This window comes from Watersipora subatra, chromosome 9 (assembly GCF_963576615.1).
Source record: "Watersipora subatra chromosome 9, tzWatSuba1.1, whole genome shotgun sequence".
NCBI classification, from domain to species: domain Eukaryota; kingdom Metazoa; phylum Bryozoa; class Gymnolaemata; order Cheilostomatida; family Watersiporidae; genus Watersipora; species Watersipora subatra.
Window position 1 is genome coordinate 29,850,200 of NC_088716.1, and position 15,328 is coordinate 29,865,527.

General features: G+C 37.4%; 2 protein-coding genes across 5 annotated transcripts in view; both read right to left on the reverse strand.

Annotated features, from left to right (window-relative positions):
* The window catches only part of LOC137405361 (protein SON-like), a 32,581-nt gene extending 25,782 nt beyond the window's left edge, over positions 1-6,799 (reverse strand). Inside the window, exons 1-4 of one of the 4 annotated variants that reach the window (XM_068091592.1) lie at positions 6,753-6,799; positions 2,817-2,956; positions 2,458-2,626; positions 226-325 (exon numbers count right to left, since the gene is read on the reverse strand). In XM_068091592.1, coding sequence (XP_067947693.1) covers positions 226-325; positions 2,458-2,626; positions 2,817-2,956; positions 6,753-6,760 — 417 coding nt within the window. In that variant the 5' untranslated portion in view covers positions 6,761-6,799. Of the gene's footprint in view, positions 1-225; positions 326-2,457; positions 2,627-2,816; positions 2,957-6,267; positions 6,396-6,752 lie in introns of those variants that run through there. The other 3 variants (XM_068091591.1, XM_068091593.1, XM_068091594.1) reach the window with 3 other exon arrangements.
* Positions 6,800-8,113: 1,314 nt separating this feature from the next.
* On the reverse strand, positions 8,114-10,385 carry LOC137405362 (SPRY domain-containing SOCS box protein 1-like). Its single transcript, XM_068091595.1, has 2 exons — positions 9,485-10,385; positions 8,114-9,150 (listed from the first exon to the last, which is right to left on the reverse strand). The coding sequence occupies exons 1-2, from the start codon at positions 10,233-10,235 to the stop codon at positions 9,023-9,025; spliced, it is 879 nt and encodes a 292-aa protein (XP_067947696.1). The 5' UTR covers positions 10,236-10,385; the 3' UTR covers positions 8,114-9,022.
* Between the last annotated feature and the right edge of the window lie 4,943 nt (positions 10,386-15,328).

The window sequence follows — 15,328 nt, forward strand, 5'->3', positions numbered from 1 at the left end:
AGTAATTAATGGTTAATCCAAAACTGACTAAACAAATAAACGCTCATTTCAGCTTTGTTAAAAATACTACCTATGTGCAGCGGGCACAAAAATAGTGAATCCACAAAAAAGCCAACTGTTAGTTGTAGAAAGAGGAAGTTCTCTGAGCCGAGCTATCGATCTGGACTACACAAAAACTAGATGAGTTATGATTACACAAAGCTACCTAGATCAAAGGAGAAATACCTGAGACGTTCCACTCTCACTCTGCTGTGTATTAAACTGCTCAAAAAGATCATTTAAAATCCTGTCTGACTCTGGAATGGACTGGCCAGCATCGGACGAGCTGCAACAAAAATTAAAATAGTTGTGAAAGAAAACCACCTATTTCTTGTCGGTTGAAAGTAAATAGCAACGGTATTCACTGCAGTTTAGTTTTGAGGATGAGTAGCTTTAAAATGACCATTGAACAATGACTAAGTCTCCATCAAGAAATGAAATGTTGAAGACTAGGTCTTGCGGTGATGCAACACAAATTCTCATGCATGAATGTTGGTGAAATCAAGGCATAAGCATACCCTACAATCAATGGCGTAAAGATTTTTATGTCAAAGAATCATTGAAAAGATGGATGAATTTTGTGAGAAAAACCATATGAATCGTTTTAATACTTGTTGCTTAGTGTCACTGTTGCCCTGTTAATACTTGTTGCTTAGTGTCACTGTTGCCCTGTTAATACTTGTTGCTTAGTGTCACTGTTGCCCTGTTAATACTTGTTACTTAGTGTCACTGTTGCCCTGCTAATACTTGTTGCTTAGTGTCACTGTTGCCCTGCTAATACTTGTTGCTTAGTGTCACTGTTGCCCTGTTAATACTTGTTGCTTAGTGTCACTGTTGCCCTGTTAATACTTGTTGCTTAGTGTCACAGTTGCCCTGTTAATACTTGTTGCTTAGTGTCAATGTTGCCCTATGATCGGTGAGAGCTCTCCGAATGTATAGTCTGATAATAATAGATTAAAGATGAATTTACGCTAAATGTTATTTTATTAGAAAATATCGATTTTTCTATCATTTGCGAATGTTATTGATGTTTGAGGTGATCTGACTGCCAGGATGTTTCAAGACTGAAATTGATGGAACTTGATCGAAGTTATCACGCTCAGGTCAAGCAAAAGTGCAATTATGATGTTTATAATTGTCTAAATAAAGAGACTGACAGAATAAAATCGCATAGTGCTGCAACTTGAATACAACAGCCGATATCAACTATAGAAACGATAGCAACTAGTGTCAGCATTTCGTCACATATTTTTCTATTGAGTGTTAATTTTGAAACACCCTGGCAGTCAGATCATCTCAAACATCAACAACAATCGCAAATGATGGAAAAATGTCGATACTTTCCGATGATATCTGCTAAAATTTTGTTTAAGTTCATCTAGAAAGGTTGACTTGCAACAAAATTCACATTACAGTTATTTGGTATCAAAAGATTCACCATGTCTTACTCTGCTGTGTTGTAGGTGCAAAATATGTGGAAATGTAATTACAAGCTCTTAAAAGCTCAAAACGAACAGTTAATCGCAGCCATCATGAAAACGCCGTAGTTTGGAATCTCTTTATTTCGATGACGCACTCAAAAATTGTGGCTATTGTTTTGACACCTGATGTTATCACGTGAAAAGAAAGGCCAATAAAAGGCTCAATATAAAACGTCTCATAGCACTAGTTTATAACAAACACGGGTTTTACCGGTACGTCCGTATCAAATATTGATGCTCGCTACTTTACAGTTTCGCTTCAGCCTAATCTAATCATCTGGTCCTAATCTGATCATGTGACCCATACTTCCTGTCAAATAGCATGAATAATTTCTGCAGCATTTTTCGACTATCACAGGTGACCAACAGGCTCATCTCATCATGTTTATTAAAGGATAATATACACTCATTCGAGCTGAGGTTAAAAAATTAAATGAATTTTTACGATTTCGAGATATCAGTGCTCAAAGTGACAGCGTTACAATGATGATGAAATAGACGCGCAAAGACAATAGACATGGTTTTATTGAATGCGTGAAGTATATTTGTGAAATTATTTTGACGAATGAGTTTGCATGAAAGTATTAAAAGAAGCCATCCTGTTCAACTACGTTCCATCTGAGCCATTTTGGAAAGGGATTCCAATCTTTGGCGTTTTCGTGATGGCTGCGATTAACTGTTTGTTTTTTGAGCTTTTAAGAGCTTGTAATCACATTCCCACATATTTGGCACCTACAACACAACAGAGTAAGACATGGTGAATCATTTGATACAAATAACTGTTATGTGAATTTTGTTGCAAGTCAACCTTCAAGCAACTCTGCTCTTTGAGACATCTCAAAGAACAATAGTATGCTGACATATATCCATAGGCCGACAATTCAAATCTCAGTGGTGTCATCTCCTTATGAGACTTTAGTGAATACCACTAGCTTACTGGCTAATATACGATTCCGAGGGCACCAAGATGTTCAAATTTGATTGGTTAGCAGGTTTTCGTTCTTTCTGGGTATTTCTCTCTGCTTCTTCTTGAGCTTTTCGTTTTCTCTCTGCCAACTTTCGCTGAATCAGAGCTTTTGAGTCCAACCGTTTTGTTGTTGCCGTGTCTACAACCGGAACAATTATTTTAATCCCAAATTAATCGTCATAATGATGAAATGTAATGATGGAGAGCAAACTCAATGCAATTCAAATCTATGAAATAAAATAGATAAATACATTCATAGCGTAAACTTATCTTTTTTGTTCTCAAATTATAAATAAATGCAAAAGGCACTATAAAGTTGAGTAAGTTACCGGGCTTGGCAACAACTATTGGCTCATCATCGTCACAATCTATCCAGCCATCCTCATCTGTAGGTAGTGGTATTAATGCAGCGGCATTTAGTTGAGGTTTAGTAGCGAGCTCAGACTGACTTACACTCTCAGCTTTAAGCCTATAATTTAGATAAACTTGAGTTAACTAGCCTTTTCTGGTTTCTACGTAAAAAAATGGAGGAAAAATTAAGCAAAAGCATTGCATAGAATAATCCCTCACTATTTGCGGTTAATCGGGACCAGCACCACCGCCGATATGTGAAAATTTACAGAATAGAAACTAATTCTTAGTCACCGTTCCGTATTCCCAGACAGTTGCCTTTTTTTCTCCGGTTCACCAAATCATTTTGAGGGTTGTGTGTTTAAGAAGCATGATGAAGGACGTCAGACACATTCACCTTGCATTCATGACATGAATACATAGTTCGAATTTTCATCAATACAACGTGACGAATGGCATTTTAATACTATTTAATGCAAATTGCAATGTAGAGACACGTAGATTATTGATTTACTCTATATTCATAATGCCTCTTGCGTGACCCTGTCGTGACCCTGCTATAATGTGAAGTAAATATGGAGCAATTTAGTAGCACAAATTTTGAACCCCGGATATTGTTGCAAGAAAGCTGCCATAACTTACCTCCGTCATTGTCATAGAGTCCTAAATAAATAAGCTTTGGAAAACTGAGAAAATTCTCTATAGGCTTATATGTTTTGCTTGCAGTTAATCTACCAATGTCTTATAGTCCGAGCTGCATTTTCTTTCAATGTGGTAAATTTGAATGCTTTTTTGAATTCTACAATTATATTTAACAATTTTGTATAAAAGATTATTACACTGATTCATGTGTTGCTACAGTTTGCAACAAAAACTGAATGTATCTGTGAAATAGAAGATGAGTTATGAGCCACTATTCATCCCAAGTGCGAATCAGATAACGGTCTTGAGGTTATCAAATAGTATGTGACACATTTATATAAATAATAATAATCAATCAAATGTTAAAAAATATGTCAAACAAGTGATGTGAACAATGTCTATAACGCATGTACAAACCAAAATAAAAGCATTCGAAAACATTTATTTAGCAGTGTTAGCTTTATGTCTTCCGATATCAGTACAATCTCAATATTATTTTTACTTTTACTCATTTCAGGTATGCTTCCGATTTTATCCTATTGTTTTATCCTCTCTGCTTTTTAATGTAGAATATTCTTCTGCATGGCTGGACTAATTGACAAAAGCATCAAAACAAGTTTTTTAGCAGTAAAAGTATTTGTTGACCATTTGGATGAGTTTTCATAAAAAAATGACGGATTTTTATAAATGAACATTTTTTGCACATGCGGGCCAAGCACAAAGAATAGGTTAGTAGTACAGAGTGTACCATACTTGGCCAAGCTGAAAAATCATTGCCATAATACAAATCTACAACTAATTATAAGGACTTTAAAAAGGTAATTGTGTAATTCCATGATCATCAAACTGCATCGGGTTTCATTCTGAAGGAACAGATGTTAAACCCAATATTGTCAGTGTGCATCTTGAAAGGGTTAAGGTACCGATATTGGGGAAAGAACAAAAATCTATAAGACAAACATCTATATTTTTCTAGTAACATTAAACTATTAATAGCCTATATCAATAATATATCAAGACTAAATACTAGTTTTATAAAGCTACAAAGACTAAACATACAACTCATTGTTCTTTTCTTGCTGTTTTAACTTGATTAAATATTTTTTTGCAATACCCATGCTAGTGATATGTTGCCAAATGAGGTTTTTTGTTAAAAAAGATTTGCAACAATTTTTTTCAATTTTTCGCTGTGGACACAATAGATGTACGTGTGCTTTGTTTTTGCCAAACTTTTAAAAAATGCACTTGGAATAATACAATCAAGCAATGAGATGAGAGTGATGCAATTCTGTCTAAGAGTCAAAATTTCAGTGTTTCATAAGTGATCTATTGCTACTTTTACAAAATTTATGCTTCACTTGCAATATTGTACTGAAAGGTAAGGAAGCTGGCTGGTTGCCCCTCACAGCCACTGAAGCTCGCTCATTAAATCTTGTATGCATTGAACGACAAACTTGATCAAGCATGATACAACAATGTAAGAAACCGAAACGATAACCGAAACAAAACCAAACAAAACTTGATTTATTCATCAGTTTAAGCGTAAAGAAATTACTGTAGCAAAGGTTGTTAATATAATCCTATAATAACCCTGCTAATAGAGAAACTATTAGAGAGGTTATTTAGTTTGGGCTAATAAATTGTATGGTGTTATATACGCTGAGATTATACGTAGTTTAGATCATTTTTTTAATAAAATGTAGGAATTGTGAGCTACAAAAGCTATCATCTAAATTTAGTAAAATAAAAAGGTCCTGATTCTATTAGCTAGATAAACATTTTCATTTTTATTTAAAGATCTACAACAAATTGGAGTAAGTTGTGGCAGATTTGTTGCATCCAAATGGGTTAAGTTCGTTCAGCTTGAAGGAGAGCGCAGAATATAGGCGACGTTCGCTTCGCCTATAAAAGATTACATTTAACTTTTTAAAATTCTGATGAGCTACAACGCCACCCTATAAAATACAACGCCACCCTCTATTTAAATATCACCTTTAATAAAATGACAATATAGGGGAAGGATTGAAAAATAGAACGCCATGGCACTCAAATAGGGGTTTTACGGTATGTTACAGTTGCGGTATGTTACATTTATGCACAGATAATATGAGCACAAAATGAGATCAAAACTTCACATATGTGATTTCATATACCTAATAGCTTTCCCATTTTTATCACTACAGATATGGCAAGGTTACTTCAATTTAGCTTTGAATTTATTCATTTTTGTATTTCGTTACATGAACAAAATTTGGTTGATATTGTAAACTTTTCGCAGTATTATACAACTAAATTATGTAAATTTTCATCAAATGTTTTCATGGTGACCTAAGGAATAACCTCAAAAGAGGCAAACATTTAAAAAAACATTTTTGCCACTTCCAGACTCATAGAAATGCTCAAAGGATTTGCAAGATGCACAGATACCAAACTAAAAATTATTGTCTCACAAAATTTTAACCAACCAGTTTACGGATATGAAGACATGCATTCGCGACAATTGTAAAAAGTGTTAAGAAGGATGAACAAACAAACAAACAAACAAACAACAAATAGAAACGGTATGCTACAAAAGAGCTTTCCGAATTTGCTGTATTTGACCAAGCATAAATTTTGTATTCGAACGGACACCAACAAATATTACAGAACACATCGATAATTAAAAAGAATTGTCGGTGAACGTGCGGTACGTCTAGTTGAAGTATTGAATTGGGATTGCTCTGACAACGATAAAAATACTAAACAGCATATTTATTGCCAAGTTATGAACATTGACGACTAACTTACATATGCACGTTTTCCATACGTAGCAAATAAATGAACCAAAAGGTGATTTAATTATTATTTCGTCAATTACCACAGTCATATAGGTATAATGTCTAGCACTAAGAGAAGCGACATAAAAATGTTCTTTTCGGACTTGCTTAACGTTGGATGCAGCTTCGCAGGTAGATAAAATCGTTTTATAAATCATCGACTTGATCGTGCCTGCTCGCTTTGCTATCCAGCATTCATAATAATTTTCATTACGAAAGTTTTGTGGAAGTAGACAACTCCAAAAAATATGGTAAATATTTGAAGACTACCAACTACACTGCAATGTACCGTATGTAATTAAGTGCCGTATGACAACTACTCCATTGTCGTGTATTCTAAATGAATTTTAAGCTAATAGTAGAACCACCATGTGCATAATAGTGCCAAATAGCAGATCATGCTTTTTGAAAACAATTTAACAAATAGAAGTTTAAAATTTTTAAACACAGCCATACCTCGACATATGAGCTTAAATGCTTTCGGGGACTGAGCTGGTATGTCAATGTTCTCACATCTCAACACAATATTTCCTACATAAAACAACCAAAATGCAAATTAATTTGTTCTCCATACTATGAAAAATTACCTAAAAACAGGATATTACAAGGGAAAAAAATGTGTTTTTAATTGTTGCAATTCAGGACCTATGCTCACAAAGTAGCAAATAGGTAACTATTTAATGGTTATGATGTGCAATAAAATGTAACATGATTATGTACGGTACTGAGTGAAATTCTTACCTTCGACACAAATGTAGTGGTGGTAAGAGAGACATGGCAACAATGCGTTTGGTACACTAGACTTGTGACACTACACAACGTAACATAAACGCTGAATTTAACTTAAATTAATTTAGTTTACTGAACAAACACTTGAAGCTAAGTTTCAATCTTTCACTTGAAGTTAATTTTGGTCATCTCGTTTTGATTATCTGTTTCTGGCTTGGTGCTTTTTGCTTCTCTTTCACTCTAACTTTTAGCCGACCATTTTAACTGTTTTGACGAAAAAAACAGAGCAATGCTGTCCTTGAAAATGACCTCACCTATTCTTGGTTATTTAGCAGCCATCGACGACCGGCTCGTATCTCAATGGTTCTTCAAGGCAAAAAATTGCTCCCAATTTTGTTTATATCTCGGCTCTCTCATGTTGGAGCACTCGTATGTCGAGATACGATTGTAACTACGTTTGTAATGGTAAGCTGCACGGTGTTGCTCCATTCACTATATAGGTTGTAGCCAAATTGAAAGACATCTGAAAACCTAAACCACATGACTCAGTTATCTGGCTTACACAAGATCTACATTTCCTGATTTTACACTTGTGTTTATGTTGACAGTCATACGTGTAACCAATGTTTTGTACTAATCGAGAAAGTACAACATATACAAATGGTTCACTATCTTCCAACTGTGTTACAGCGTGACACGGATCCACACCCAAACATACATTGACGTCTTTTAGTTTCACTCCTTTGACATGAGTTGTTATGGCAACGCAATGAAGCAACAGTTTCGAGTGTACACCACAGTTATCATAGGGCGGTTGGCTTGGCATACGCAACACATCAAGTACAGTGATTATTCATTGGCTAACATGCTGCAATGCCATTACCCAATGACGTTTTTAAAGCTAGCAGTGAAAAACACTTGCTCAGGAAATGATGAAATGAAACTTATCAAATGAATATCCGTGAATGCCACACTGTCTTGAATAACATCAGATTATAGGTATAATAGCGTAACAGCATGACAAGATCTCTTGTAACAGGACACTGGGAATGAAATGGAACTAATCAAGTGATGCACCAAAACGCAGGTTGTATGAAGTAGAAGGTACTAGTGTATTGAGAAAGTTGGTAAAACTGATTAGATAAAAAATTGGCATGCTGTAGTGAGACTGCGAACAGCAGTTTTGGTAAAACGGATAAACTATAATATAGCGATGGCTTTGTTTTCAACAGGAAGCACCATTTTGGTAAAATAAATAAAATGTGATACTCGTACTACAAAACCATGAGTCATTTGCTGCCAGTTTCAAACAATATTTAAGAAATATTTGTTAATAACTTAATCACAACACTGAAAAAAATATCTAGTTGATCAACCCATCAACTGCCTACACGAAAAAAGTAGACCTGGACAATAAAACAGAGACCAGCTACCGATGATTATTGCTCGTCCTACGGCAGGCTAAAACAAGAGACTGGGTGGATTTCATTGGTTAACTGTACAGAACAGGAACTGATATTAAAATGTGACCAATCTATTTGTGGAAGCAGAGGTCCAACTGGCCGAGAGGCAGTTGAGCAAACAAAGGTGCCTATGGGAGCCGAGAAAGAGCAATAGAAACATGATGTCATAAAAATCACCATTTTTGTAGGATTCAGACAAGGATTAAAGTGGCGCTGAGACAAAGAAAACAAGCAGCGCTTGAAGAGCTTTGAGCCCTTGACAATTGAGCCAACAGTTGCTTCTTTGTTTGCTCGCTGAATGATTGATAACAAAGAAAACCACCCAGATACAAAAAAGCACTCAGCTGATATTCCTATGAATGAACATAAAATGGCAATCCTTGCTAGAAATTACTGCTTAGCAGTGTGTGAGGTTCCTTCGTTAATGAGAAATGGCTCGAAAAGTAGTGTCTGGAATGGCAATGCATAGGCGAGAGTTGCTCATGATTTCATTACTAAGATATATGATGTGTGATCAGCCTGAGAGTTTTTTGGTCATTTGTAGAGAAGATAACCCTTCAATGATGTTGGAATTGGAAGCTCGGTAACGTGTGGTAAATTTTGCTTTCCCATTTGCCGCCGTATGTTTCTCCGACAAATGTCCATAAGTGGAAGGGGTTCGGCTGTAACAAAGAAGTGAAGCTGTGAGCAGAAGCATTATCATAGCAGACAAACGTAAAAATCAATAGAACAAACGTGACAAGGAGAGAACAAAGAAGCCCAAGCCATTGCCGACTAAGTGACTCACAGAGGGCATCAATCATCTTGTTTGAATTAATCAAACGTGAACGGAAGCGAGATCATAGTTTCAACATGACAATGGGATAGTTTAGCAATAAAGGGAATGCTAAAAATGGATAATACAATTTAGGAAATGCTTGCTTAGGCCATGCTATGATTGTTAGTCCATCATAGGATTTCCTTCAGAGCTAAAACTGCCTTACATATAATACTTACGTTCTAGTCCACCAATATAGCGTAGTCCAACTTCGCAATGTCCCCATACAGCGCTAACCATTGGATACAGCTTTTTTCCTTTTAATCCACCAAAGGCCACGCCTAGATATTTTCCATCAACTACGTATGATAATGTACCTTCATCCATGTCAAGAACCATAAGAAATTTATCAGGCACACTGAAATTCTCATTTTGATCTCTACTAACAGGGTATGGCTGAGCGTTACTTCCACTCTGTACCTTGTTGTCGTGGTAGGCCTTCAAGCGCCCGATATCCCAACCCCATGACTGTTTGCTGTTACCGACTAGACTCATATAGCCGGCACAATGTAGTGTGCACTGTTTCTCTCCAACGCCGACTACCGCATGCGTGCCTCGTTGCTGTTTGCTCCATGTCAACTCCCAGACGTGGAGTCCACGTTCATAGGCTTGTCTACCGCGTATACAGTCTGTGCTTTGTGCAACAGGATGTCTATGTAAAGTGAAGGGATCGTCTGACTTAACGTAAATGTTCAATGATCTGTCTTCTGGATTCCATGTGTGCTTCTCGGCTACTTCTGGGCCTACAGGTGGTTGCTCTAGTATAATATCTAGTCTAAGCGGTTTCTGATAGTCAGGTTGGGCTAGTTTCTGTGCATGCTTGTTTGTAGTCGGTGTCTGTAAGTGTGTTATTGCTGGTCTGTTGTGGAATTCTCTCGGAGTATTAGACAGCATCTGCAAACCTCCAGATGCTTTCTGGCCCATCCTCATCTGAGCTCGGTTTCGATGAGTTGTTCTCCTTGACACCGAATTAGTGTTGGCCGAATTTGACTGACACGACCCTGACAGGTTCTCGGCTATGGTTTCGGAAGATGCTGCGGCACCCAGTGTAGCGTTTTGGGGAGAATTCTCGAAAGAATTCACAGTATTGGTGTAAATAAGGTTGTACGGGTCAATAATAACTTCGTGGCCAGTAGGGTAGCTCTGGCTTCTTTTTGTCTCCACTACGTTGTTTGATGACTCAGAATCAAGACGACGTCTCTTTGTTCGAGATGCCAGTGTTTCAACGAGACGTTGTTTAGCTCTACAAATAAAGGAAACCATGCTAATTCAACTCGGCGTGTCTAGAAAATATAGCGGAAGAATTGGCAATTTAGTATCTCCTACGGAGAATGGGTGTATTACTGAAACACCAATATTAAACGCTTGACTGAAAACCACAGCACCCGTACACAGCTTTCCGAGCTAATCTAAATGCAAAACACTCCTCAACGTTGATGGGTGATGATGTAGAACTATGCTTTGCGGAATTCAGTCAACCGACATTTCTAGATTAATGCTTAGACCAATCGTCTGACAAGGCTTACCTCAACTCCATCGGACAGACGCAATCTTAATTGTCACATGACAACATTCTAAAGTTTTTGTCAAAGAGTAAAAGCTTAATACAATGACACGGGTTGCCACCCAGTGATTCAAATGGCTCGGCAACATATTCATGATTGTTAGAGGCAGTAAACATTTAGACGAGCATAAAGGCCAGCTCAAAGAGGAACTGATTTCACATCGATGAATCAGTGTAGAGACGTAATGCGTATTGCTCAACAGAAAACCATCGCACAAGCAGTTTGTTTCTGTTTGTCATTTGAGAGTAGAGCCTTCCCTAGTGAGTCATAGACAATTGATTCATAGTTAATTATGTAGAGAACTTATAATATAATCAAATAGGATAAAGTTCTGTTCATCGGTTGGCTAGAAACCATTATGTAAGTTGACTAGGCGAGGCGATTAGGCAATTCCATGCTTAGTTGGAGTAGTCCCTAAATACGGATTAAGGTGGCTAGAGATGCTAGGATGCTAGGAGTGCCAGGCACAATGCTCTGACTGCCTTGTTAGTACAACGGCAAGACTCACTAAGACACGTAGTCTCCAAGGCACGCCATAATCACGCTCATATTCGCTAACCGCAAAGCCCAAACACTGGCAGATGAATATTGACTAGCGGGCAGCTGTTCATCAAAAACCAAACAATGAACAACTAGTCAATAGGGGAGTAATTGGCTTGATATCCTATATTATAAGTACCAGCACACTGGGCCCTCTCAATAGACAAGCGGTTTATCATTATAGGATAGGATGCTAAGAACAAAGGATGTTAGACGTGGCTGGCAACGCTAAGGCTACTAGCGGCTGCCTTTGTGTTTGAGCTATGACAACAGCTGATACATAAACTGAGGCTCTTTTAAAATGTGACAGTAGGCTGAATTGTAATTTAACTAAACTTGGAAATGAAAGCTACAAGTTTTAAATTTAATTTAAAATCAACAGCTAATATTACAATTTTTAACCAGCAACTGGCTGTAGCACTTAGTGAGCAAAGGTAGAGTTCTTACCAGATATATGCAGAGCTAAACGAGAATAATCCGAAATAAGTTAAGATTATAAGATATCCAAAATATATATCCAATATGTGGGGACGGTATGGCACACTCTATCCCTGAGTGAGTAATAAATAGCTTTTCCTGGCAACAGCACTGATCGTTGACTACTGTAGCTATCACAGCTCAACTTTATATATATTCAGTTAATGATTCTTTGTTATCAACAACACGTGGATGGATATATTATCGCTGATGGTACGGGTGACCTAAGCATGGCCTCATAATAGCCAATCGCGTGAAAGACGCGCTTGAACTGTTGTGAAATATTAACCAATGAAAAGCAAGTGTAGTAGTCAAGTGGCACTGAGGACATAGGGAAAAACAAAAACCTGATCAGAAACGGTCATCAAAAAGTGTGACCTGAGAAATGACCTGAGATGTAACAACCGGAGGCTGGTAGGATGTGATTAAAACGGAGGCTGGTAGGATGTGATTAAAACTAAGTCAACAAGAACAACAGATAACTAGAAATATTGACCTGATCGATCAATCTCAACAGAATACTATGCCAGTGCTAAAAACAAGAGAACTATCCCTGCTTGAAATAATAACAACACAGATCTAAGGTCAAGACTGATGAGACTTGAAGTGTAAGAAAGAAACAAGGAGTGGATCAGCTAATAGTCTCATTATATGTACCACATGTTTATGTTTACCAACATGTTGCTTGACCTAAGACTACTAGAAACTAAGGCTAGCTTTTTAAGTATTGCGCAGAATACATTGTTGACTACAGGTGAAAGTTCAGAGTAAGCCGATGAACGATCTAAGATGATCAGTAAGCGGTATACAAAGTCACACTTTAGCCAACAACACATTAGCCACACTTTCGACTCCAGCAAAAGTTAAGGTCAGTCCAACAAGAGGCAGCATATGTTGGTAACTAGCATATGTTGGTAACTAGGTGAACTAACCACCTTGACATGTTTTTGCGTATAAATCAACAATAGTTGCACTAGCTAGAAACAAAAGTAAAAGCAATTACACTCAGATAATGTTTTATCATATGCAAACCGAACGGCCATCCAATAAAACAATATAATCAGTAAATAAAATGGAATCAGGAACTTCAGTCCACAAAATCTATAAAATACAATTCACTAATGCTTGATCAAATTTTCTACAGAACACATGACAGTACTTCCCAACTTCCCCTTTACCCATGCAAAGTACATGCCTACTGCCATCCTTGCCGAACTTGACAGAAACATAATGGAATAAACCAAGCTGTTAAAGATACATGTTGGTTAATATGGTTACTCAACTCAACTAGCCCTTGCTTTTGGTGTCAAGTGAAAGTACTCATACCCGTATAGAGCCTTTTGTTTTTAAAGGCGTTCAGATGAACAAACGCACTGACTAGCCGGAATAGAGCTCTGAATAAGCTGATGTACCCAATGAGACGATTGGATAACAAATCTATAGAAAGATGCCGGAGTGCAGAAACTGCACTGAAGGTTGGCAGCCAGTGAGTGACATCTGCTGAGTACTTTACTTGCGATTGTGCACCGAGCTGACCAACCTAAGGACAGACTAAGCAGTCGTAAAAAAGTCATGTTAACTTTTATATAATTGATTACGTAAAGTGACTGCAATAGTGAAAGGTATGAATCAATCTGTACTCATATTTTACTGCATTACCTCACAATTTAGTTGCGAGGTAACGCAGAGGTAATGTTCTCCGTATGTGTAGGTGAGCACTTGAGTCTTATAAAGTTCCTGGGCTTTACATTCAATATTCTATATACACTAGCCATGCTCGAGTCTGTACGGCAAATGACTGGATTAAAGACAAACCAACTAGTAGGGTGTCAAAACTGCGAGGTTGTTGGTAATAGTCATATGCCATTGTTACCTTACAGGCCACTCTTGAATTCTGTACGCGTGACGAGATATTAAAATAATATCTATCATATTAAAATAATATCTATCGTAAAATGAGAAGGTCAATAAGTATTCATTGTACGCAGTGATAAACGCAAAGTTGCTGTCCTCTGCATACTGCTTTCAGTAAGATGTGACCAACGGGATAATCACGCAATTGACATGTATTAGCAGTGAGTGAATCCAATAAAACATTTTTAGGGTACACTGAATGCACTTAGTGTAAGAAGCGTTCTGATATTGTGGCTTGAAAACGTTACAATATTTTTAAACTTTTTGGGCTACAAACTTTAATGATCTATGTCAGCGAACCCCATTTAACTCCATTATCATGTACCCAATAGAAGCAAATAACTACCTTAATTTTCTTCAAATGTGGCGGGTACGCAATAGTAAATCGAAGTCCTTACATGCACGGCGAACCCTGAACAATTGCATTGTAAATCATACACAGACTGATTAGGAGAGAGTGTGATTGGTTGGTGTCACATGAAAAGATTGTTTTCAGCAAGTGCCAGTCATCTTGGATACAGTAGGTACACATACTTAGCGATCCTTGTTAGTTGGTATTAGACCTCCATTTTTGCAGACAGCCATAGAAGGCGACTCGACAAGCTGCAGAAAACCGCAAGCTGCTGACAAACCGCGCCATTCTCCTAACAGCTCTGGTTGGACGGACCTCCAGAGATTAAGTCTAGATGCAGATTACCATATCGCTAGACCACCACAAAAGACTCGATAAGGGATTACTATCCGCGCTTTTGATTCATGCTTGAGACGGAATTCAGTTTTGCTCTGGCTGACCAAGGAATGATGGTGGTTGAGTCTGCTTTTAAAATGAAGGCAACCATGATAGTCACACGCAGTTGACTAATTTACAAGAAGTGAGTCACTCAGTATGAAATGGCAAAATGATCATGAACACCTGCTAATGGGCATGAGCCAATGCTTTGTTTTATGCTGTGGTTAAACCTTTGATGAAACATAAAGCACTGAGAATAGACAACTTCTAATAGGACTCACAATAATAGTAGAGAGTGATTGAAGGAGTTATAGCACAGAGAGTGAACGACAAATCATATTTGGGCTCAGACATTCAAAGAGTTCACATACATTTAGCACGGAACAGCGATAATTAAAATATATGTCTATGTCAGCAAACTGACAGGAAACCTGAGACTAGTTGATAACTTTCATCTTTACTCCCTTATAAACATTGGAAGAGTGCCACAAACTAGCTATTCAATATTTAGTCAAAACATGTCATGGTCCAACAATATCTGATTTCCTCAAGTAACATATCTTGTTAGTGTCTCACCTCATTCAATAAACTCTGACCCAGCGGTGGTGCATACATCGTTTTCTATAACAACATAGATGTACTTGGTACATACGTAAGTAGCAATGGTCTGGTACAGTGCTCCTAAGCCAAACAGAAAATGCTCTTGGCTAGTACATTACTAGGAACTGAGGGGATAATGAGGTATCTCAAGGCAAGCCTGACCAAGCACAGACCCCAGATCAGGGAATAATAGGCCA